The sequence below is a fragment of the Megascapheus bottae genome, chromosome 9 (assembly GCF_031878675.1).
Source record: "Megascapheus bottae isolate mThoBot1 chromosome 9, mThoBot2.hap1, whole genome shotgun sequence".
Lineage (NCBI taxonomy): Eukaryota > Metazoa > Chordata > Mammalia > Rodentia > Geomyidae > Megascapheus > Megascapheus bottae.
The window spans coordinates 7,692,737-7,713,966 of record NC_143517.1 but is presented as its reverse complement, the minus strand read 5'-3'; the positions used below and the strand labels follow the sequence as shown (position 1 = coordinate 7,713,966).

General features: G+C 39.3%; 2 protein-coding genes across 3 annotated transcripts in view; one reads left to right on the top strand and one right to left on the bottom strand.

The window, feature by feature from the left end:
- The window catches only part of Tgs1 (trimethylguanosine synthase 1), a 31,106-nt gene extending 23,770 nt beyond the window's left edge, over positions 1-7,336 (bottom strand). For both annotated transcript variants that reach the window (XM_090338828.1, XM_090338829.1), the window contains exons 1-2: positions 7,091-7,336; positions 366-430 (exon numbers count right to left, since the gene is read on the bottom strand). In XM_090338828.1, coding sequence (XP_090194954.1) covers positions 366-430; positions 7,091-7,194 — 169 coding nt within the window. In that variant the 5' untranslated portion in view covers positions 7,195-7,336. The remainder of the gene's footprint in view (positions 1-365; positions 431-7,090) is intronic.
- Positions 7,337-7,414: 78 nt separating this feature from the next.
- Tmem68 (transmembrane protein 68) overlaps positions 7,415-21,230 on the top strand; it is a 35,099-nt gene continuing 21,283 nt past the window's right edge. The window contains exons 1-2 of the mRNA XM_090338827.1: positions 7,415-7,493; positions 14,456-14,850. Of these exons, the coding sequence (XP_090194953.1) occupies positions 14,526-14,850 (325 nt within the window). The 5' untranslated portion in view covers positions 7,415-7,493; positions 14,456-14,525. The remainder of the gene's footprint in view (positions 7,494-14,455; positions 14,851-21,230) is intronic.

Genomic DNA, 21,230 nt, shown 5'->3' with positions numbered 1-21,230 from the left:
ATTTAGGAAAGCTAAGTGAACCTGGCAAGGGTGGCTGTCAATTGGACTTTATCTCAATTCTTTGCCTTCTCTACTTTCAAAACTTTAACATCCAGGCTAATTTGACACTTCAGAATGGATACTACACAGTACAAGAGAGTCTACATCAAGTCTACACAGTAGCTACGTGAAAATAAAACATGAGACTGCATGAGATTTTAGAAACATGTTAATACATATTTATGCGCATATATAGTATGAAAGAATGTCTATGATTACCTGCATTTGATTCGAGTAAACATAACATTGTAACAAATTATATATAAATTAACATTGCTTTGGTAATTTTATCAAAAGTAAGGGCTACATAAATAGTGTTATATTACCTGTATTGTTACCATTGCTTTTGACATAGTAGCCTTTCAATCCCAATTTGCACAATTTTCGATCCCTGGGAAGCAAATTAAAGAGCCCATATTGAAATAAGTGAAAATATAAAACAGGAAGTTGAAGGCAACAGATTTAATTAATGAAAAAAATCAAGGAACAGAAATTTGTCAGTAAATTTATAACACAGACATAATGCATTTCCCATGGAGCCAAAGACAGACAATATATGTAAAATATATGTAAAATATTAGCATATTTTCTGATACAGAGCAGCAATCACAATTATAACTGCTACTTCTCCTTCATTATGAGGGAAGAATCTGATATTCTTTGTGTATTTTGTTGGGATAATGTACAGAGGGGCTACAGTTACATTTGTCAGGTGGAAGGTACATTATTTCTCGAACCTTGATACCCTTTTCCATGTTTTTGTCCCCCTTTCCCTCTCCCTCACCTTCTCAGTCATCTTGTTTTCCCCTTTCCCTTCCCTATTTCAAATAAACCAATGAATGTTTATACAGTACACAAGTATACAAATTTGAATTTGATATTCTTTATGATACATAAATAATGTGTTAAGAATTGAGTGGAACATAATGTAAAGATTTACCTTACATATAAGACTAGTCTTATTTGCAAGTGGACTGAACTATCCCTTCTCTACTAGACAATTCCTGGTAAACAAAGGTTATCTGGAGGAACTATTAATGACTTAAAAAAATTGAATTATTATCTTGAATAAGTTATTGTTATATTGCACGAAGGAGTTAGCATTAAACAAAGCAGTTTATGACTATAATATATCTTGATCAATGTCATCCCTTTCAATAGTCTTATCCATTCCTCCAAACCCTCTGGTTCCCTCACTTTTCTTTGTAGTATATACAACGAATTCCCGATTACATTCTCCCCCCTTTCCTACTCTTCAATTTTTTGTTATACTTTTTCTTTTGTAATTTTAAACTGTTATTGTAAAAGTGATATTCAGAGGGGTTACAGTTGCATAACTTAGTAATAAGTACATTTCTTTTGGACAATATGACTCTGTCCCGTTCTATTTTTCTCTTCTGTCCCAACCCACAAGTTCACGTGTCTAGTGTGTAGCACTTACGTTCATTTTTGTCCCTCCATTTCTGTACCTTCATTTACTGTCCCAAAGCCAGACAAATGAACATACAAGATGAGAAGAAAACACCAACAAAAACGAAGAAAAAAAAATACTAAAAAATTTGAGGGTAGCAGGCTTGCAGCTTGATTACAATGAACGATCAAGGAAATGTGCTGAGGGTGACTGTTACTTAATCCAGGAGCTGGTGGCGCTTGCCTATAATCCTAGCTACTCAGGAGAGTGAGATCTGAGGATCAGGGTTCGAAGGCAGCCTGGGCAAGGACCAAGGAAGTCTATGAGACTCTTATCTCCAACGAACCACTAGAAAACCAGAAGTGGCTCTATGGCTCAACATGGCAGAGTGGTAGCCTTGAGCTGAAGAGCTGAGAGACAACACCTACGCCCAGAGTTCAAGTCCCACAACAACCATGACCACTACCACCACCACCACCACTAACAACAAAAAGAATGTTACTCAGGCTCAGGATATCATCTAAAAACAAGGAGGCTGTAAACTCATGTTATTTTAGTTTATATACACAGCAGATATCAAAGTAGTTTTAAGATGCTATAAAATGTACGCATGTACACATTCATATACACTTAGGTACAAAAACACACATGTACACACACATGCTATCTCTCTCTAATTCAGTCTAATGAGACACATTCAGAGCACTAAATATACCAGCACAGTTGGTTATAGGGCTTGAAGTCAGGGTCTTGGTATGGTTTCTGACCTTTTACTGCTCAAGGTTAGTATTCTAGCACTAAAGCCACAGCTCCACTTCCTGTTTCCTGGAGATAAGCGTCTCACCAACTTTCCTGCCTGGGCTGGCTTTGAACTTTGACACTCAGATCTCAGCTTCTAGAGTAGACAGGATTACAGATGTGTAATAGCCCAGGTTTTTTTTGGGGGGGGGGGGAGGAGAGGAGGTGGTTGTGGGACTTGAATTCTAGGCCTTGGATGTTGTCCCTGAGCTCTTCTGCTAAAGTCTACCATCCTACCCCTTGAGTCACAGCACCACTTCTGTTTTCTGGAGATGGGTCGCTTGGACTTTAGTGCTGGCTTTGAACCATGATCCTCACATCTCAGCTTCCTAAGTAGCTAGGATTACAGGCATGAGCCATCACTCGGTTCAGCTTTTGGTTTTTGAAGTACTAGAAGAACCAAAAAGCCTCGGAGAAGCATCAGTTCTATGGACTGAAAAGTTATCTGTCACAGTGCTGTGTCAGGAAGTTAGGGACCACTTAAATAGCAAAATAAATGACAGTAATGGAACAAAACTGGCAATGTATTCAGAAGCAGAAATTTATATTAACATAAAAGAACAGATGAAGAAAAACATTTTGGAAGTAACTTGTCCCCAGGGCCTTGTGTTTTACCACTTGAACCATACCCTCAGTCCTCAAATTAAATTTAAACAAAGTTGCTTAAATCGAGTCTTGCTGTCTATTGATTTCTAGCAGTTTAGTAGTTCAACTATTTTTTTGTAACTTATATTCCACCCCCTCGGAAGGGGAGCTTCTTGAAGGCAACACTAGCCCCAACTAGGCTGCTGCCTAAAAGCACTGGTTGGCACAGACTATAGACAGACTCTTTTTCCTTGGCTCATACTTCTAATATACCAGAGTATTCTTTTCTGGTGAACCTACTGGCCCCACCCACAGGGCTAGACTGAATGGCCCTAGCTTGAACCATATGAAGTGCAGATACTTCTTTGCCGGTGAGAAGTAACAGATGTCAAGAGTATATGTAATCATCAATATGTACAGTTAAATATTAATTGACATTCATGTCCCATTCCTTTCATTTTTTTAGGCCAAGTATTTGTAATTGGTCCTCTGTTTTCCTTAGTTGAACCCTCTTCAACAAAGTGACTATACTTATTATGTCTGTTTGTGTGTATCTACTGGAAAATATAACCCTATTTTTGCCTTACAGACATCTTAATGTTTGAATTTCTATCAACCAGAAGTTGGATACATCTAAAATCCTTACTGATAAACTGAAGTGAAATATACTGAGGGATCATGTTTTGTGTTATACTAATAAAGCTTAGAGAAGCAGGCAGCCATGAAGTGAATGGAAACTGAAATATATATATATGATGATCAAAACAATTCATATAGGAGGAAGACAACCTAGCATAAATGGAGAACTTCAAGTTACAAAAGGGCTGAGGAGAGAAAGACCACAGCTCCTGTATAAATGTTTAGAATCCTCAAGGAAAACAGAGATGAAATTGAAGTTCTGTTATTACTCAGTGGTAACTGAGTCCGTGTTCACATTAGTGCAGGCTGGTATGAACTGTTTTCCAGGTCCCAGAGAGAGAGAGAGGTGTCCAGACCTGAGTTTTCACATCCCCTTGTCTGCCCTATGTGTGGCTGACTCCAGGAACTGATGATGGGAAGTTAGTGTTTTCATGTTGGTAAAATCAAGATAATGGCAATTCTGTTAATAGACTGTACCTAAAACAATCTTACTGTTTTTTGACAACCAATAAAAAGTTTCTTGTGAAATGTTAAGTGATAAAATTGGTCATTATATTTGCTGCTAACATTTCTTCTACACGTAACAACTATTTTCATATTTTTGCTGACTGTCACGCAAAATAAAACTTTATAAGGTTTAAGGAAAAAAAAGAATGTTCCAAATGGGCCAGGAGTTTGGCCTAGTGGTAGAATACTTGTCTAGCATGCACAAAGACCCGGGTTCAATTCCTTGTGCCACATTCATGGAAGAAAGCTGGAAGTGGTGCTGAGCCTCAAGTAGTAGAGCTCTAGCCTTAAGAAAGTCCAAAGACAGTGTTCAGGTCCTGAGCTTAAGACCAAGACTGGTTAAAAAAAAGGGGGGGAGGGGAGGAGGAATGTTTCAAACTACAGATAATCTGGGCATACACATTAGCAATAACACAGAGAATAGCCACCTAGCAAGCATGAGACTCTGAGTTCAAATTCCATTATCCTTCCTCCAAGTAAAGAAAGTTCAGGGGATTTCCTGAGGGCTTGACAGGGCTATAGAGAGGCTTTGTTCAAGACTATTGTGATAGGCTTAAAGGCTATAGCAATGGGGGGAGATCTGCTCAACTACTAGCAAAGACAGGTGGGGAAATATAGATCACAGGGATGGAACATTATTAAAATAAGGAATCAATGGTAGAAGGGATTTTGCTAAAGGCAGGCCAGGGTGATCAGAAGATACTGAGGGTAGGAGGAATTATCAGTAGAAATTCTTTCATTTGGGTGGGGAGTTTGGCCTAGTGGTAGAGTGCTTGCCTAGCATGCACAAAGACCCAGGTTCGATTCCTCGGTACCACATACATAGAAAAAAGCTGGAAGTGGTGCTGAGGCTCAAGTGGTAGAGTTCTAGCCTTGAGAAAGTCCAAGGACAGTTGCTCAGGCCCTGAGCTCAAGCCCAGGACTGGCAAAAAAAAAAATTCTTTATTCTTTTTGGTTGGCAGTTGGGCTTGAACTTACCGCCCTTAAGACCACCTTGCTCTGTGGCCCAGGCTGGCGTAAAACTCATGTTCTTCCCATATAATTCCTCAAAAATGGACTCTTACCTTTCCAAGAAATGATTTCAATCACTATCTAAATGTGAACAACTCAAGTTTCAAAGATCAGCTTAAAATTTTGTAAAGCTCCAAACCAACACATCCACCTACCTGTATCATCTATTTTTAACATAATTCATTGATTCCCCAAATCAAAATGTAAACAAAATCTATCTTAGGGTATCTTCACCACTGTTCCAAAAATAAAACATATTCCAATGATCCCTGTCAGTAAGAGGCAGAAATTCAAGAAATCAGGGAGTTACCCTTCATTCAATCTCCTTCACAGCTACATTTTGTCTTTCCTTCACTCTTGAACCAACTCCAAATCAATTCACAACTCCTAAATCTCTCTTTCCACCTTTTCTGTTTCTACTTCTCATCTATCATAATCCAAGCCAAAAGTCTCTTACAAAAGCTGGTGCCATGTATCTAGATAGATACTACTCTATATGACTTTCATATTATCATAACATCAAAAAAATCAACATAATCTGGGATGTACATAGTCTTCTTACAACATCTTGCACATCTTACATATTTTACTGTTGCCTACCAACATTATCTCTATCTTTCCTTCCTAGTCATTTCATTTCACAGGATTCTTTTAGCAACTTTCAGGCCTTTTTACAGCATCTAGTCTGTGGAATGCGTCCACCCACTCAAATTTACATCAGTTTACTTCCTTTAGACCCCATTCTAAAGGCTACTTTCTGAAGACATCTGTGATGCTTGGAGAAAGCTCAAGTTACTCTCAAAGCATCAAGTTCTTCTCCTTTATAACTATGACAACTGTGACTAAGCAATTACCTAACCAGATATTTTTATGTATGACCTATTTCCATTGCCAGAAAAATAATGCATGTAGGGGAAAGATCTGTGCAATCCCAGGGCAACAAGCATACCAGAGACATAGGACCATGAAAACCATCCACTGAATAAATACTTATATACAGATTTAAGTCTGATGATTTAATGCATATTCGGGATTGAACCCAGGACATCACACCACTTTAGCTTCTAGTCCCCCCCTCCTTTGTATTTTGGTTTGGTGTTAATATCTCTTAATTCTGGAGGGCAGATAAGTTGGAACTCAGAATTCTTTTGCCTGGCATCCAGGGTGGCTGTGAATGTAGGCCTATGCCACAGCCCCTGGCTGAGACAGTTTCTTTTCACATTAAACGTCACAATATTTTATCCTTTTGGATTTTCAGATTACTCCACAAAATCATATGATGAAAAAAAGCCCTTCAAACTTAAAAGTCTATTATATAAAATTCACTTTCACTAAGCTATGAATGTAACAGGAGGCATGTGGGATTAAATACACACGACTTAAGAGAGGGAAAAGAATGAGTTAAGTGGCTAATTTACCCATATTAAAAAAAAATCTAGATTCCAACTTTCTTGTTACTTTCCCTCCCTATGAAGTATCTATTTTGAGGATTGAACTCTGGGCTTGAGCACTGTCCCTGAGCTCTTCAGCTCAAGGCTACTACTTGAGCCACAGCGTCACTTGAACTGTCTATTTTCTATGCCAGACCTTTTTTTTTTTTTTAAACCAGAAACAAATGCTTCTTTCCCTAAATCACGGATCTCAAAAAACAGAGGGGGGGGGAACAATCATTCGACTTTTGATCTCAAATCTTTGTTAAGTCGTAACAGTATGCATGTGAGCTTGAAAGGTTCGTCTTGAAAAGATGTTTTCTGAAGTTTCAACTTTGACCTTATGATGTCACACCAATAAGACAGTTTACCTTTCATCCGCCCTCCTCCTCCCTTTTTCCAATGCTCTCAACGTTTACAAACACAAATGGTATCTGTGAATTAGCGCGTTTTCCCGTCACCAGATCCCTTTAAAATCGTTAACAGTCTCTTCCCCCATAGCAAAGGAGGCAGCAGGAGGGGGCGACCATTCCGTGACCCCGTGGAGGCATCACGCCCCGACCCCCAGGCCCTCCGGCTCCGTCCGGAGAGCCCCCTCCACGACGTCCGGCACCGGCGTGCCGGGCCGGCACCGAACGCGCGCGGGGCGGAGGAAACGCGGCCTACTCACTCCACGAACGCCCTGGAGCACAGGCAGAGGACCCGACAGTCCTCCTCCCGGCCTTCAATGAACAGGAGCATCTCGGCCACGCGGCTCCACTTCTCACAGCACATTTCAGCCGCAGCGGCCCAGGCCCGGCCTGCGCGGGGTTACTGGAGGCAGACAGGAGTCGTCCTCGGTGCGCCCGGGACGGAGAAGCTCAGGAACGGGCCCGGGGCCGCTCGAGCCAGGAGCCAGCCGGGGAAAGCCGCCACAGGAAGTGGTTCCGGGTGACTACAGGAAGGGGCGGAGCGACGCGCGGTGTCACACTCTACGCGGTCCGGGCTTCTTCCTCACAGGGGGACCAACAAGTCATTCCGCCGCTCCCGCCCCCCCGGGTAGAGCCGCGCAGCTCCGCTCCTTTCCGTCCGAGGTACGTCGATCCCCGCTGTGATTTCCCCGCGCTGGGTGGGCGTCGTGTCGGTCCGACCCGGCAGGTCTCCCTCTGGCCTCTGAAGTTCCCCGCGCGGGCTGGCTTGGTGGGCTGGGCTTCCCGCGGGGATCCGGGTTCACGGCCAGCCAGCCGTTCTCGGCATGCTGCGTGTGAACTCACCGCGGGCTCCGGGAGGCTGGGGCCGGCCCGGTGACGTCCCGGGGCCCGCTCGACGGCGCCTGCGGGCGTAAAGGCCGCCCTCGAGGAGCGCCCGCGGGCCGTGTGCTGCGCGCCACCCGTGGGGCCGGGCGGAACACCGAAGCGCTCTCAACTTCGTCTCGCTCGTCTCTCCCCAGAGTTGGGCTTTTCCACCCTAGGCACCAGACCCTGGAGTCCTAACACGGGTGACCTTTCTCTCGCCATATGCCAGACAAGTAGACGTGGTGAAGGCCAGGCGAAGACAGACTCCTTACATGGCAACCACGGAAAGTCAGCGCTTCCCGACATCTTCAGGCGGGGGGCGGTACAGACATTGCCTTCGGGTTCCACGGGGAGGTTTGAGGGCAAGGGCTGGGAGAGATGATCGTGAGTAGTTGAAACAGGCCCAGATTGCAGCTATGGCTCAGCCTCGGTCCGAAACCGCCCTGGAGAAGTTACTACCTTCTTCCTTGGCCAGAACAGGAACCAAGTGGTTTCCTGTCTGTGTAAGATAAATAAGGCTTGCTCGTTTGAGGGCCAGTCTGCCTTTCACACAAGATGGTTGGTTATCCGACTCCTCCCTTTTCTCCTGGCAAAGGGATTGCAGTGGGAGAATAATCGCTCAGATCCAAGGGCACAGGTCTAAAGTTGGGGGGGGGGGCAGTAAATTAATTTACTGGACCCGCAAAAGTATCTTTTTAAACTTGACTCCTGTATAAACTACTTACGTTTGTTACAGTAGGAACAATTCCTGTATCAAACCTTTCATTGGTACTATTAATAGTTAACACACCTGTAGGCATCCCATCTTTGGGTGAAGTATGCAACCTGTAAAACAGGTCTCTGCCTTTAGGCTGCCAAATATGTAATAAAAATATGCCTATCCCCATTTAGGCTGCCAAATATGTAATTAAAAATATGCATATCCCCAGAAGTGAGATGGAGAGAACCTTCGCAACTTTGTTGTATGATATTCCTTGAGATTGGCCAGACAACTTCTCCCAAGAAGCAAGTTGAGGCTTGAAAGTTGTTGGAGTTGAGGAGTTGGTTTGTGCTGTTCCTTCTGGAAACTGCTTTAGTACTTCTTTAGGACCGTGTAAGAACTGTGTTAAGTCTGGCGTCAGTGAGTCTAGCACATAGGAGAATTTCAGGGCCGGTTCTGGGCCACCTAGTGAGATGCTGCCTTACACACACACACACACACCCCACACACAAAGAAATAAGAACGGAGTTAAAATCCAGCTGTTAGAGGAGTTGTTACTATTCAGGCCATATTTATGTGTGGCTGGAAATACTCATTTTCAAGTTATTTAATCCCATATCCTTTCTGCTTCTTTATTTTGGAGTCAGAGATAGGCTGACCTTAGGGATTTAAGAAGGCAAGGAGTCCTGCACAGTGCCACCTGTGCTGTACCAGGTGCACAGTGTAACATCATAGGGATGGGTGGCTACATTAAGTAAGGGCAGAACAATAGCATCAAACAGAGAGGAATGTGTTAGCAAAGAGTTGAAGGATATTCCAGAATTTCTTTTCTTTTTTGCCAGGCCTGGGGCTTGATCTCAGGGCCTGAGCATTGTCCTTGGACTTCCTCAAGGCTAGAGCTGTATCACTTGAGCCACAGCACCACTTCCAGCTTTTTCTATGTATGTGGTACCGAAGAATTGAACCTCGGTCTTCGTGCATGCTAGGCAATCTTTCTACCACTAGGCCAAACTCCTAGCCCTTACTTTTTTTTTTATTTTAATATTGAGAGGTAATTAATATCAGAACCTTGAGCTTGAAACTTGAAATTCAAAAGGTTTTACTAATTTTTTTTACCAAAGGTTTTACTATTTTTTTTACTAATTTTCTACTAATTGAAATTTTTGTGTGGCCTTTTTGAGAAAAGATTGATTATGTAATGCAGGCTGAAACTCAAAATCGCAATCTTATCACTTTAGCCTCTTAAGTGTTGGGATTATAGGTAGGTATGGGCCAGCATATCTATTTTTTATTTATATTTTTAAATTGACATAATAATTTTACATATTTATAAGGTACAGTGGGAACATTTTAATGCATATATACAAATGTATATATCATGTGATACAATTATCAAGTCAGTATAATTGACATCGGATAGATAGATAGATAGATAGATAGATAGATAGATAGATATCATTTCTTTGTGTTGAGGACATTCCAAAGCATCTCTTCTGGTTATTTTTTTTTTCTTTTTTGCCAGTCCTGGGGCCTGAACTCAGGGCCTGGGCACTGTCCTTGAGCACTTTTGCTCAAGGCTAGCACTCTGCCACTTGAGCCACAGTGCCACTTTTGGCTTTTTCTGTGTATGTGCCACCAAGGACTGGAACTCTGGGTTTTATGCCTGCTAGGCGGGCACACTTCCACTAGGCAACACTCCCTGCCTTTTCTGGTTAATTTGAAATACTTATTTGCAGTCAGCCATAGTTACACTAATATACTTTAGAAGATTGGAAGTTATTCCTCCTATTTAGCTTCATCCCTATTCCCGTTACCATGTTCTCTCCATCTCTTCCTTCCCTATACCCTTCCAAAGATCTGGTAACCACTATTCAATTTACCTCTTTTATTTATTTATTTTTAAGAATATTTTATTTTATTTATTAATTTTTTTTGCTAGTCATGGGGCTTGTATTCGGGTCCTAAGCACAGTCCTTGGGCTTTTCTCAAGGCTAGCACTCTGCCACTTGAGCCACAGCACTACTTCCAGCTTTTTCTATGTATGTGGTACCAAGGAATTGAACCCAGGTCTTCATGCATGCTAGGCAAGCACTCTTACCACTAGGCCAAACTCCTGGCCCGGATTTACCTCTTTTGGATTAACTTCCACATGAAAGTGAGAACATGCTATATTTGTCTTTCTATGCTGAGTTATCATTTAGTTTAATGCTCTCCAGTGTCAAAAGACCAAATTGCATTCTTTTTGTGGCTGAATAATATTCTATACTGTGTAAATAATACCCTAGTTTCTCTATTGATCCTTCAGTGAACATCTTAGTGGATTCTGTATTTCATCTTATTATGCTAAGTCTTGTAGTAAACATTGTTGTAGAGGTGGCTTTTCAATTAAACCTCTCTCCTCTTTTTCCCTCTCCCTTTCTCTTTCCTCTTCTCCCTATTCCTGGAGATAATGTCCAGGGCCTTGTGCTTGCTGAGCAAACATTCTGCCACTTGTTCTATGCCCTTAGACTTTTGTCTTTATTATGTTTTTGAGGTAGGTAACTTTGACTGGACTCAATTATTTATTCACTAGCAGGCTGGCCTCAAACTTATGATCACTTGCTTGACCTTCCAAGGAAGTGGAAATACAGGCATGTTCCCCCTTGTCTGGGTTTCTTTCTTTCTTTTTTTCTTTCTGCCTTTCTTTCTTTCTCCCTCCCTCCCTCCCTCCCTCCCTCCCTCCCTCCCTCCCTCCCTTCCTTCCTTCCTTCCTTCCTTCCTTCCTTCCTTCCTTCCTTCCTTTTGTAATTATAATAGAAGGGTTACAGTTACGTTCGCCAGATAGAAGGTGCATTACTTCACACACATTGATACCCCTTCTCATGTTTTTGTCCCCATTTCCTTTGCTGTAAAGACATTTAGGCCAGTTTCTTCATATAAACATACATTCATATGATGGTCATGTGGGAAAATAACCACTTGATAATACTCAAGAAGTTCCTGATTTGATGGGATTTGGGCATTTTGGATCAGAGCCTGATACTATCCTTAATATTTTGCAGTCCTCTTAAAAACCAACTGAAGGCTAAATAATTTTGTGCAGGTGTATTAAGCGGAGAGAGTACATAATTGAAGTGTGGATTGGGACTAGAAAGAGTTCATGATAAACTGCTTGAGAGGATACAACTTAATTTATTAAAACTGCACATTTAGAAACATACCATTCATAGCATTCAATATTTCATAATTTTTAAAATTTATCAGTACTTTTTAGTTGTTACTATATATTTTTAGAATATTTTCTCTTTCCATTAGTAGTTATTTCTCATTTTCCTGATGGTTTCCATTAACCTTTATATCTCTATGGACTAGGTAGTTTTGTGTATGTCATATAAATAGAGTTGTATAGTGTGTGGCCATTTTATGTCTGTCTTTTTTCACTTAACATATTCTATTTTTCAAGTTTCCCCCATGTTATGAACTAGTATAGTACTTTATTGTTTTTTCTAGCTGAGTGATATTGTTATGAATATACTATATCTTGTTTATCTGCTTCTCAACTGATGGAATTTGGGTTGTTTCTGTGATTTAGCTATTATGAATAATGCTTCTGGGAATGTTTGTATACAGACTTTTATGTGAATACATTTCCTGTATTCTTGGATATTTACCTAGTTGAAGAATTGTTGAATCAATGGGTAATTTCATGTTTAGTTTTTTTGAGGGACTGTCAAACTGATTAGCATAGTGACCCCAACTTTGCTACCAAATATGTTTAGAGATTCTAATTCCTCTACATTATCAACAACACTTGTTGTTGTTGTTGTTTTGTTGGTTATGGGGCTTGAACTCTGGGCCTGGGTGCTGTCCCTGAACTCTTCAGTTCAAGTCTAATGCTCTATCACCTGAACCCCAGTGCCACTTCCCATTTTCTGATGGTTTGTTGGAGATGAGTCTCATGGATTTTTGTGCCTGGGCTGGCTTTGAACCACAATCCACAGATCTCAGCCTCCCGAGTAGCTAGGATTTACAGGAATGAGTCACCAGTGCTTCTAGCTTATTTTTTCTTTCTTTCTTTCCTTTTTTTTTTTTTTGACAATATAGCTACCCTACTAGAAAAAGCTCTCAATTTCTGGTTTTCAATTTGCAGTGTTGCATTTTAGATGGTCAGTTTACATGGGTACATTTCAGTTGTAGTGATGCAGTTCTTCACATGCACTGCTAGAATGGAATGCACATAAAGCCTGTGCTAAGGTGCTTCGTGAGTTGTGTGTTCACCTTTAGTTACTAGAATAGCTCCCCATTTCTCACAAGTATATTTTGTTGGTTATGAGGAAATTAGACTAAACCTTTTATCTCTGTGAGAACAAGTCAAAATGTATGCTCTGCTAAAAACAAACAAGAAATCAAACAAAAAAGAAAGATAATCCTGGCATAAAGAGTATGTGATTGAAGAGAGTGTGTGATTACTTATATATATTTGACTTTATTTTTTCTTTCTCTTTCTTGACTCAGTCCCAAAGAATTGAGGTGATTCTCATCATTTGAGATGATTACATTTAGGCTTTATAAAATACATTTAAGGAAAGACTCAGGATCAGTGGAAATATGAGATGAAAATTTTACATAGAAAAATTTTACCATAGGGATAATATAATAGTTTTATTGAGTGACACATATGACTATCACCATATCTTGAAAAGTTAGTAAAAAGAGATAAAAACCAATTACAAATCTAAACTGTATACCTTTCCCTCCCAAAGAACCAAAGCTGTTTTTTTTTTTTTTTGGTCGGTCCTGGGGCTTGAACGCTGGGCCTGGGCACTGTCCCTAAGCTCTTCAGCTCAAGACTACTGCTCTACCCCCCACTTCTTGTTTTTTCTAGAGGTTAATAGGAGTTAAGAGTCGCACATTCTGTTCTTTAGTCCCCAGGTTGACTTTGAACCTTGATCCTCAGATCTCAGCCTCCTGAGTAGCTAGGATTATAGGCTTGAGCCACCTTGCTTCTTGTAATCCCTCTAAAGCAAACTTTTATGTGGGGCTTTACATGGTGGTTTTAAAGAGTTGTCCTAGGTAAAGCAATCGTAGCTTGTGCATAACTTTTAATTGTGATATAGCCTGGAGCTATATTTGTTAAGTATTTGTGAATGTTTGTTGCTACTGATTTAATGGGAAATTTAAATCTAGTTATTAATGATTATCTTTTTTCTTTAACTGTATATTGTGTTTATATACTGTGCTTTTCAGAATATATACATTGAAGCTTGAGACAAAATTTACCCAATTTCTGGTAAGTCAAGAAACTTTGAGAAAGTAAAGCCATAAAGTAATGTTGTATTTTCAGCCATTTAAATTTTAAGGGAAATTTTGATGACTGTAGGATAGCCTTTATTATTATTGCGTAATGACAAAGGAATAGCTTATTTTTGTATACCTTTCTCTATAAATGATAATATGCAAAAATATGTCATTTTTCTAAAGGATGTGGTTACTTTCATTGACTCAGATAATGCCTTATAAACAATGTGGTCTCAACTTGGCCTAGGTTAAGATCCAAATGTTCAACATCTTTCACTTAATAAGAGGAGGCGGAACTTTTCTTTCCTCTTAAGTTTTTTTCTTCTCAGCAACAGCCTGCAAAGTTTTTAAAAAACTAAACCCAACACACTTCATGCATGAATACGTGAAACCTTATTTATTTCTGGTGTTTAGAAATGACCATTAATTCAGTGGTGTGACTCCTCTGAACCAGTTGTTTAAAACAGTGAATACCAGGAAGTGAAAACATGTTTTGGGGGATGCTGGAAGAATGAGAGGCACAAGAGTGAAGAGAGTCTTCATAGCCAATGTATAAAAAAGAACTGATGATTTGTGGGTAGGGATGAGAGGGAGAAAATTGGGAGAGAATGATGGAAGGGGTGACACTGACCAAGAAACATTGTATTCATAATCTGACTTTCGGAATCGTGACCTCTTTGTACAACTATTAATTAAAAAAATCCTATATGGGATTTATATAAACTGAAATGTTTAAGTTTGTAAATATGAAAAAAATAACTCTAGATTATATTTTACCTTCTAGGTCTAAATTAAAGATTTGATATGGCAATGAAGAAAGAGACTGAGTTTGCTATTTTCATCTGAAGAAAAAAATGATAGACAAAAATCAAACCTGTGTTGCAGGCCAGGATTCCATGCCTTACATGACTTGTCTGATTCACGTCTTTGAGGAATGGCTTGGAGTGGAGCAATTGGAGGACTATTTAAATTTTGCAAGCCATCTCTTATGGGTTTTTACCCCGCTCATCCTTTTAGTACTTCCTTACTTTACCATCTTTCTTCTCTACCTTACTATTATTTTCCTACACATTTATAAGAGGAAGAATATGTTAAAAGAAGCCTATTCTCATAATTTATGGGATGGTGCCAGGAAGACAGTGGCCACCCTTTGGGATGGACATGCAGCAGTGTGGCATGGTAAGTGAGAGCGGGAAACTGTTGCCGTGGTGGGGAGCACCAAACCTGGGTTAGCTGTACTTCACAGGAATTAGGAAGTGAATGAAAGACACAGTGCAAGCGATCCTTACGGTTCCTCCCTGTCTAGTAGTACGTATCGTGTAGTGTATGTCTAAGATAGTTTTTCCCAAACACGTTAGTTTCCAGTGAACAGAAATTACACAGGACTGTAAATTATTCTCATACGGTAAAATACTGAAATTAATATTTAAAATGTCAAAAGATAAGAGAGTAGTTAGTTAAAACTTTACAGAAACTGTGGAGGGTCTATAGGCTTGGTTTCTGTTTCTTGAGACAGTATCACAGGGTAGCTCAGGCTACTTTGAAGTCATTTGTGAACTTCCTACCTTTACCTCCTAAGTGCTAGGACCAAAGCTGTGTCCTACCAAGCCCAGCCGAAAATTTATGTTTAAACAGACTTTTAATTATTTGACACAGTTTTCTGTCTTATTCCAAGTAAGTTTGATTCTACCAAAGACATTTTATTTTTTTAAGGAGATTTTTTAAAAAAGATTTCTTGTGGGGTAGACTTTATATTGGGGTTTAACTCAGGGCTTGCTTGGCAAGGGTTCTGCAACTTTAGCAACACATCCAGTCCATGGTGCTTTTGCTATTTTTGAGGTAGAGTCTTCCTTTTTGTCCAGGCCAGCCTGAACTACAGTCCTCCTGCTTATGCTTAATTCTTGATCTGTTTCTTGATTACAGGTATATACCACTGTGCCTAGCTTTTTCTATTGAGATGGAGTCTTGCAAACTCTGCCTGGGGTAGTATAAAGCTGTGATCTTCTCTATCTAGCCTTCCAATTAGGTAGGATTACAGGTGTGAACCACTATACTTAGATATAATTTTATATAATAATTTATCCATTTTCTGTTTGATTCATTTGAGAGGCGAGTGTCTTTCTGCATAAATTAAGTAATGATGCATTTCTCTCCAGAAAGTTTATTTTTTATTTCTCAAGAGACTATGATGTGATATGCATCATTATTCATAATTCTTCCTTTGACAATCTATTTTTCAAGGACTTTTTTTCTTCTTCCACTTTTTTCTTAAATATTCTATTAATACTTTGTCTGCCTGAAGCAGACAATCCTGGAAGTCCAAGAGCAAGGAACCAGCACCTACTTGGCTCCTGGTGAGGGCTTTGAACTCTTCCATGTGTGGTGGCAAAATGGGAAAGTAAGCAGAAGAATGGAAGAAACCAAGCACAGGGCATAGCCTTACTTTATATTAACCTGCTCCTTGTTAAATTACAATTACCATATATTCCTTGTACAGATTGAGGTTCACTGCGATTATTTCCATATGTGCACAGATTGTGTATTAATCCTGTCTTCCCTCTCTTCAGCTCTTAGTTCCCTACCAGACTTTCTTAAGGCTAGAGCTCTACCACTTGAGCCTCAGTACCACTTCCTGCTTTTTTCTATTTATATGGTGCTGACAAATTGAACCCAGGTCTTTGTGCATTCTAGGCAAGCACTCTACCACTAGGCCAAACTGCTGGCCCTATTGTCTTTTTGATGAAGGGTAGTCTTAGAGGGGTGAGATGATATTTCTTTTTAGCTTTGTTTTGCCTTTTGCTGATTAGTGAAATGGAGCATTTTTGTTCATGTTTTTGTTGGTTATTTTGAAGATGTGATTTGAGAAGTATCTGTTTAGTAATATAGGTCTCTTTCAAATTAGGTTGCTTGTTTTTCTGCTGTGCACTTTTTAAAATTCCTTATACATTCTGAATTTGAGGCCCTTGTCAGATTTAAATTCTTAATATGTACTGACAACTATTGAAAAGGTCCTGCCAGATGGTGTAAGTTTTATGGCCCTATATTGTTTTGCATGTCTGCAGAAACTGTATATGTATAGACTTTTATTCATTATCTTTAAGCCCTTATGTAGAAATTCAGAGGCATCATTTATAACACTTTTTTGGAATTTATGTCCCTCTTCTATACACACACCTTCTATATTTCAAGATAATATATATAGTAGAGCATTTCAGTGTGTTTGAGCATTTCAGGAGACATAATTTAGGCTAGGTAAATTAAAGCACTAAAACTTTTATGTACTTAGGGCTCATAGGAAATAAAATACTTATGTTTTCAGTCTATTCTAGTGTTTTGTTGTGATAATAACATTTAATTTGAATAAAACAGTAGTTTTTATTAAAGAATTTATTAACATTTATTTTTACATCATATTTCAAATGACATGTTTAACAAACAAATATTCAAGAAGGGAATCTCTATATACAATCACTGGCACTTAATTTTTAGAACAATCAAAATTAGGCTAAGGGGTTTGTATATCATAGATAACTTTATGGCTATAGAGTCATAGGTTTTTATGTCAATGTAGTTATGTTTGTATTTCCAATACCATGTCCATAGCATTGGGTATGCAAATATTGAGTCCTCGCTCTTGTACTGTTTGGATCTAATAGCCACATATTAAGGATACCATGCTCCTTTTGTTCCTTTGGTCTTGATTTGTCTCACTCAACATGATTCGCTCTAGATTCATCCACTTCCCTGCGAATGCCATTATTTTATCTTGTCTGTTAGCTATGTAGAATTCCATTGTGTATATATACCACATTTTCTGTATCCATTCATCTGCAGTAGGGCATCTGGATTGTTTCCATCGCCTGGCTATTGTGAATAGTGCAGAGATGAACATAGCTGAGCAGGTGTCCTTATCATATCTTGGGTTATGATGTTCAGGGTAGATGCCCAGGAGTGGTGTGGTGGGATCGTAGGGAAGGTCTATTTTCAGTTCTTTAAGAAACCTTCACACTAAAACAGTACTTTTAAGAATTAAATTAAAAAAAAAAATCCTGTGTAGTGATATGAGGAAAACCCATTTGGGCCTTTTTAGATTTACTGTCATGTCAGTTTTAATTTTTCCTTCAGGAATGTTTAAAAAAGTTTTTATTAGTAGTAAAAATGTTCAGAAAAGTTTTTTTTTAATAATAAAAATGTTCATTGTATGATGTAGGGATACCAGGCTTTGTGGTACAAACCTGTAATCCTAACTACTTTAGAGGCAGAATTCAAAGGATCACAATTTGTAGCCATTAAAGGCAAAAAGCATTTCTGACAGCTTCATGTCAGCCGTCGTCTGTGTCTGTTATTCCAGCTACAGAGAAGCTTAGCGGCTGGACACAGCGGCACATGCCTGTCACTCCCAGTAACAAGGGAACACACAGTTGGAGGACTGAAGCCTAGGGTTTCTTGGACATGAAGTCAGGCTCTGGCTCAAAATAAACACGGCACAGAGTGGGTGGGAGCGGTATAGCTACTGCTTGGGAAGTGAGAGACCCTGGGTTCAAACCTAGCACTGGGAAAAAAAATTACTAAAAACTAGCCACCCAAAATTTACCATCCGAGAAGACTAAACATAGAGCTCCCCTATGACCCAGCAATTTCACTACTTGGCATTTACCCATTCTCCCAGAAACAAGGACATACTAAATCCACTAGCACAACGATGTTCACTGCAGCACTATTTACCACAGCAAAGGTATGGAACCAACCCAGATGCCCCTCAGTTGAGTGGATTCACAAGATGTGGTATTTATACACAGTGGAATTCTATGCTGGTGTCAGAAAGAATGACATCCCCCATTTGTAAGGAAATGGAAAGACTTAGAAAAAATCATATTAAATGAAGTAAACTAGACTCAAAGGAACATAGCTTCAATGGTTTCCCTCATTTGTAATAATTAGTACACACCAAGGACTCTCCTAGCAGAGGATTACAATAGGGCAAAACCTAGATACACAAGGCCATATAGGATGAGGCTAAATGAAAGGACCTTCAGGATATAGAAACAAGAGCCATATAATGTGTGATTGTTATTCTTAATGTACTATGTTATTCCTTATCTCTTTTGTTGTCCCTTGGTTATCTCATATTATAGTATCTTACCTTGTTATCTGATATATTGTATATATGTTTATTTGAAATAGGATAGGGAAGGGTGGAATACAAGATGAGAGGAAGGGGTGGGGGGAGGGAAATGGGGACAAAAACATGAGAAAGGGGAGCTATGTTAGTGAAGTAAAGTACCTTCTATCTGGTGAATATAATGTAACCCTTCTATTAATTACGATAAAAAATATATTTAAAAAAGTTTGGCATGTTTGGGCTGGGAGTTTGGCCTAATGGTAGAGTGCTTGCCTAGGATGCACAAAGACCCGGGTTCGATTCCTTGGTTTCACATACGTAGAAAAAAGTTGGAAGTGGTGCTGTGGCTCAAGTGGTAGAGCTCTAGCCTTGAGAAACCCTGAGGGCAGTGTTCAGGCCCTGAGTTCAAGCCCCAGGACTGGAAAAAAAAAATTTTTTTGGTGTGCTTATTATTCCTATATTTGTGCTGACTAATGTTTCTTGTGCTATTAACCCTTCTGCTAAGATTAAGTACATAATTCCCTATCATTGAACAATATTTTTATTATTGTCCTTAAATAGTTGTTACAAAGAGATTTCAATGTAAGATCAGTTTGTAAGTATAAGGTGTCTTGGTCAATAACCCTTCGACCATTCATCTTGTCTTTCCCAAGGAAATCTATCAATTGAACTTCAGGTATTACTCAGATTTAAAATTTTTCTACCAGTATCCTTTTAGCAAGATCTTTGATTGTATTTAATTGTTTCTTCTCCTCTAGATCTGTGACTATTATTACTTTGTCTTTCATGATTTTGGCATTTTGATGAATATTGGTTAAGTTTTAGAATGACTCTCAATTTCAATTTGATATTTTATGCAATTGGATGAAAGTTTGGTGTATTTTTTTTTTTACCAGTCTTGAGGCTTGAACTTAAGGCTTGAGCACTGTCCCTGGGCTTTCTCAAGGCTAGAGCTCTACCCCTTCTGGCTTTTTCTGTGTCTGTGGTACTGAGGAATCGAACCCAGGTCTTCCTGTATGCTAGGGAAGCACTCTATCACTGGGCCAAATTCCTGGCACCAGGATGGACGTTTTGCCAAGAACACTACAAAAGTGATGAAGTATGCTTTGCAGGTCATTGTGTCAGAATAGCAGGGCTACTGCTGTGCCTTCTTAGACCTGTTATCTTTGACCATTTGTTTAAGGAGATCTTTTCCAGGGTATTCTGCTGTAAAGTTGCTTTTTGCACCTTGGAATTGATAAAGATGTGAAGTAACTATGTTAAAATTATATGGCTAACCCTCTCAAACATGATACTTTACTTTTCTAAGCCTTATTTTCTTCTAAATAGATTCTAAGAATTGAGAAATTTCATGTAAAATGTTGAACATAATTTCTATTATAAACGGAAATATAATCACTGTTAGCTATCATAATGACAAAGCATTTTCCCTCCAAGTGCTGGGAATTAGGGGAACTTTGGGCCTGGTATTTCCTAGGTCAATTTTCTGCCACTTGAGCCTCACCCCTAGGGCTTTTTGTTTTGTTGTTAGTCTAATTTTTTTTTTTTTTGCCAGTCCTGGGCTTGAGCTCAGGGCCTGAGCACTGTCCTTGGACTTTCTCAAGGCTAGAGCTCTACCACTTGAGCCTCAGCACCACTTCTGGCTTTTTTCTATATATGTGGTACCGAGGAATCGAACCCGGGTCTTCGTGCATGCTAGGCAAGCACTTTAACCACTAGGCCAAACTCCCGGCCCGAGTCTACTTTTTTTTTTTCAGAGAGGGTCTTTTGCTTTTGCTGCAACTGGCATCAAACTGCAATGCTTCCCCCTTTACCAGTCAATCCAGTAGCTAGGACTATAGATGTGCACCACTATGCCTGGTTAAGCATCTTCTTGTGATAATTTGGAAAGCGTAACTTTGTTAAGAACTTAATCTAAGGATAGCATACAAAAGTACAAGTTAGCCTTATAGAAAATAATTTTATAATATTCAGAATTTATGATAAAAAGGCTTAGTAAATGAGTTGAAAGTATTACTTTAACTTTCAAAAGTAATATGTCAGAAATCTTAAGTAGACATATACAATGGAGATATGAAGTATGAAAATAACTCTTAATAATAAAGAATTTACAAGGACAGTTACCACCACAGTTTATACTCCAAGTTCTCTTATTGATTCAGTACTCTACCAGCTGATTTTTTGTGATGCTCCAAAATTTTATACTGACTAGTCAATAAACAACAATAAAAATTTGATTAAAGACAAATGAGTATTTCCCCTATTATGTCAAAAACATTTTGTTTTATTGTTGGGGTAATATATAGAAGGTTTATAGTTACATTCGTCAGGTAGTAGGTGCATTTCTTCTCAAAGAGTGGTACCCCTTCTCATGTCAAAAACTTTTTTTTAACATTATTAGGACTGTGATTTTGGGACAGGGTGAGAATTGTCACAT